Genomic DNA, 4653 nt, shown 5'->3' with positions numbered 1-4653 from the left:
GGTCGTACTTACAAGGATACCTGAGAATGGAGGTGGAGTGCTGAAAATTTCCTAGGCCGGTAGCACTGGAAGAGGATAAAACGAGCACCCAGAATTCTGATGGCGGTTGCAGAGAAGACTTGCAAGGCAGTGCTGCCTTCAACTTTCTTTTTGTTGCGACAGTGACAGATCGTGAGATCCTCTGCCTATCCGCCCGAACCATGACCGGCTCCGGCTTGTTGGAGGGGGGTCATCACTACACTCACAGCCAACCTGAGTGTGATCCCGGTCTTACAATTCCCGACGAGAACACTAGTTTTTTTATTTTATTTTTAAGTGCAGATTAAAAGAGAACACTATGAAAACCGTGCAATGAGACGGAATTTGATACCGTTTCAAAAGGTTTCAAAAAAAATTGCTCGCCCTGCCTCAGCCACAAACCACGCGATCTGTGTGGTAGCGGAAGAGGAAGTGAAGGAGTCCGCTGCTACTGGCTGCTTATCAGGTAAGATTGACTCCTACGTAGTACCAGAGTGTGTGGTGCCGCTGCCAATACTTGACCAGGCACTCGTCAGAAATATTCCTGTCGACGTTGGGGCCACACTACATACTCGTCAGGAGAGTTTATCCTAGATGGCAACACATGAACGATGTAGCGATCGTCAGGATGCCTCGCCGCAGATAGCGAGATCTTTACCCGTCATCAATGAAAGGCTTCTCTGAATGGTTCTTGTTGTCTCGTCGGAAAAGAGTCTTCTAAACCACCCGCTGGTACTTCGTAGCATGTCTTGCCCGCAAGGAGAATGTGCAAAAGGCTGAAATTTTGTTCATACCCTTACTCCAGAGGGAACGGATTAGACAAACCAACGGCTTCATCCCTCTTTGTTTTCTTCTCAGAGGATTGGGGAACGGCAAAAACCTGCATGCCCAGGGTTTCAGGCAACTATACCCGGTGATGTACAACAAGGTGAAAAAAAATGAAGGGTTCGAAATGCGCCTGAAAGCTTTCGGTTATTTTCGAAGACAAGACACGATAGCAGGTTGCCTTGGCTTGGCTAAGGATCGGACGCGGGTAGCTTCTTGGGCACCAAGCAGGCTTTGCAGCTGCTCTTGGGAGATCTGCTGAGTGAGGAATCCATACAGCTCATTTTGGCGTGTTTTCCACTCGTTAACCTCGTCCTCTAGAGTGCGAGTTTTGGTCACGGCCAACGTACAAGATCTTCCACTCATTATAGTTTTCTGGGTGACGGCAATGCGTGCCTGATCGAGTTGTCTCTTCAGGTGCTCACGCCTAGCTTCTGGAATCGAGAAGTGACCAACACGCTGGTGGCCGTTGTGAAGGAATCGGTTGAGGTCCTCGCAGTCTTTGCATGTACAATCTACGCGAGGGATTAGAGAGTTGACGCCTGCTTGAGGGCACAGCCCAATGACTTTGTCATCTGCCTGCTTTATGAGTTGGTGTGTGAGCTGCTGATAGTGCGGGGTGTTGAGCGAGACTGATCGAGAAGCCAGATCCTGGATCAGTTGACAGAGAAACGGCATCCACAGGCCTTTTATGTCTTCCGCAGAGAATGTAACGCATTGTGCGGTAATCTCTAGGACGAACTGTTTGAGTGGGCTCGTTGTATCGGTGGCGATATGGTTGAGATCGCAGGCAAATTTAACTAAGGCCTGTGGAGTGACCACCAGCCCGGTTCCAGATGACCCCTGGACAATCTTGTTGAGCTTGCGGCCGAATAAAGCTCCAGACTGCAAAAAGACCCGAGGCCCGGGTTGAGATTCCAACCTGGCTTTTGCTGCGGTAATGATGTCAGAGAACCTCCTGTGGCGGTTGAAAAGACGCAAGCTAAGGCTTCTGTAGAGCTTCATCGTGTCAGAAGTCGGGAGATGCCTCGCTTCTGCTTGAAACTTGAGCTGAAAGAGGACCTCAAGCAGAAATGCGGTAGCATCGGCGCGTGGAAAGCGGTCGAAAATCGATGTAAGACTGCAGATTGGATGGAAGCACAAGTCAGTGACATTCCGAATGGTTTTCTTTGATGCCCTCCAGGATGAATCAAACGCCTACAGGGCAGATATATCTTGCCATGGTTCATCGAGATCAAATAGAGCAGTCACAATACACTCTGCATCTGATAAAGTTGGCTTCCTGTTGGTTTCGGGGAAACTCTGAATACACCGACGAGTCGTGTCTTTTGCCCAGCTGTCCATGCTTGAAAGTGATCCATCTGCCACAGCTACGTCAAAAGTAGGATTTGAGATCCTCCTAATGATGTTGATGCAATCAGTCATATACGGATAGTCCTGGATGAGTAACGTTACCCTATTGGTGATGCAATGGAAATGAGCATCAGTTGCTCATTTATCTCGATAAAAACAAGCCAGGCCCCCCCAGAAATCCTCATACGCACCATGTCTGGTACTTTTCAGTACGGTCCGCTGCATCTGGAAGTAGGTCCAGCCATCCCTTTGCCCAATCAAAAAACTCGACTGGCAAATGACCTTGGTGGCGAACTCCAACAGTTTGGAATAGCGTGTAGTGGGAGTATTCAAGAGCACTCTTGAGGATCTCAATCATCGTCAATTTCTCGCTGGACTTTGAGACATACAATACGCAGATCGCATCCAGCATGGATTTTCGAGCTGAGGGGCCCGAGCGAATTTGTCCAAGATATCGCAGAGCGGAGTGGAAATACATGTTGCCTAAGGATTCATTTGGATCATAGTCTTCTGTGAATTCAGATCTATCATCCACGTATATATCTCCAGGTGTATCATCTTCGTCGGAGGATCCAAATGTGCCTCGAGCTAAATATTCGCCAATTTTCTGGTGCGGAACGATCACCACTGCCCAACCACGATATCGGTGGGTGACGTAACCGTCCTGGAGGAGTGAATGTGCAGCTTTCTGATTAAATTCTTGGCCGTGAAGTTAGACATGATAGAACTGAAGAAACGTACACCATGTCCCTCGTATTCGAAATCTTCGTCGATGGTTTTTGGATCTCTGAAAGGGTCTGTTACTGAGCAAAACCGCGGGTTAAAGTGGAAGTTGCTGGCGAGGATGGTGCCATCAAGTCCACGGAGTGACTTCACAAGAAATCTGGTATGATCCACTGAGTCAATGCTATGGTAGCTAGCACAGGAGTCAGAATCGGTATCGTAGTCATTATATCCATGCTCGTAGCGGTTTTCGTAGCGGTTTTGCCGCACCGTACCCTCCTCTTTTTTCTCCAGTAAGGCAAAAAAAAAATCAAACGGGAGCTCGCGCGCACAATCTCGCAATACATCTATTCGCGTGGAATCTACAGTCTTGAGTTTTTCGAGTGACATGGTATCTTGAGTATATATGTGATGAAGGATATGGTAAAGATGACTTGGCACATCGGTGTCGTCGTTGCTAGTGAAGTCTTTCAGCCAGGTTTGAAAGGTATTTCTGAGGTGCTTCTTTGTCGAGTCGAGTAAACTTGCTGATGGTGGGGTCTGATCATGACCAGGCTTGATGGCTAGTTTGTAGGTCAGAACACATCGATAACCTGATTGGACCGGAAGGACATCATACGCGACGTCCGAGTACCACCAGCACGCATAGGATTGGTTCGCATCCGATGTCTTCAAAGTTTTTGATTGGCCATCGTGTCTTACAACAACCTCCCCGCCAGTATGAGCTGATGGCAAACAGATTATCAGAGTCGCAAACACGCCCGGAGTCTTTTCAGGGCTACGCATCACCGTTCAGACATCGGTTAAGTGTCAGTCACCCGCCTGAAAACACCGAGTCAAACAGTTGAAAGATGACTCTCACTTGACGCTGGAATCAATCGTGGCACCCTTTTCGAGGATATGCATCCCGAAAAAAGCAAATCGAAATGGCTCATGGACGCCAAGCTTGGTTTTGACTCGCTTGGTCAACTCCATCAGGTAACTTTGCCATGCTGGCTCGAGGAAGGATATATGATCTCGACGGAGTTCCCATGCGTGAGGGACAGAAATGCCCGTAGTTGTCTTGCCTGCAGGTCTAGAGGGAGCCGGATGCGCTTTGGCGATAAGCTGTCGAACTTGCCCGTGTAGCAGGGCTACAGTTATACAGGGAGACATAGTCCCCCTGTACGCTCACGACCACGAGGAGACCACGTGGACTCCTGCCGGACGCAGGAGGTTCGCCGGCTCCCCATGACGCACTACCGGGTTCGGCCCGGAGTTACGATCTGTATCCCATTCTCTCGTCATGTTTTAGCCGCAGGGGCTTGGCGCCCCTTGTCTAGTTGTTTTGTCTAGTTCAGTTTCATGGCCACCATTTAAGGTGGCCTCTTTTGTAGGGGTTCTCCCCAGTTCGCCCTGTCTCTTGAAATTCAGAGATCAGTTCGTTTTCCTTTCCTTCGCGCCTCTTTTCGTCTGAGCCTCTACCAGCCTGAAGAGCCCCGCTTCAGTGGTAGCGAGAGCTAATATTACGATCCGACAAAAACCCTACTCTTATAAACAATAGAAATTTTTTCTTACTCTTTTACAAATTATACTCGTCGCTGTTCGCTTTCCGATCATTTCTTTCTCGGAACACTTTCTCGTCCCCGGCTGCGTACTCTTATCGCGGTTTAGTAGTTCGACCCCACCGCCTTACCCTCGGTTAGTCGAGCTTTCCCTTATACCACTTTATTAGTTCGTGTCCTCCGTGGCCGA

The 4653-nt window shown here is 48.9% G+C and overlaps 1 protein-coding gene across 1 annotated transcript; it reads right to left on the bottom strand.

Moving 5' to 3' along the window:
• Nucleotides 1-990: 990 nt before the first annotated feature.
• On the bottom strand, nt 991-3894 carry PtA15_9A28 (uncharacterized protein; the record flags this gene model as incomplete). Its single annotated transcript, XM_053172483.1, has 5 exons — nt 991-1963; nt 2045-2299; nt 2388-2860; nt 2938-3697; nt 3782-3894. The coding sequence occupies 5 exons, from the start codon at nt 3892-3894 to the stop codon at nt 991-993; spliced, it is 2574 nt and encodes an 857-aa protein (XP_053023459.1).
• Between the last annotated feature and the right edge of the window lie 759 nt (nt 3895-4653).

Source organism: Puccinia triticina, chromosome 9A, assembly GCF_026914185.1.
Source record: "Puccinia triticina chromosome 9A, complete sequence".
Taxonomy (NCBI): Eukaryota; Fungi; Basidiomycota; class Pucciniomycetes; order Pucciniales; family Pucciniaceae; genus Puccinia; species Puccinia triticina.
The sequence above is the reverse complement of the archived record's forward strand: the minus strand, read 5'-3'. Positions and strand labels throughout refer to the sequence as shown.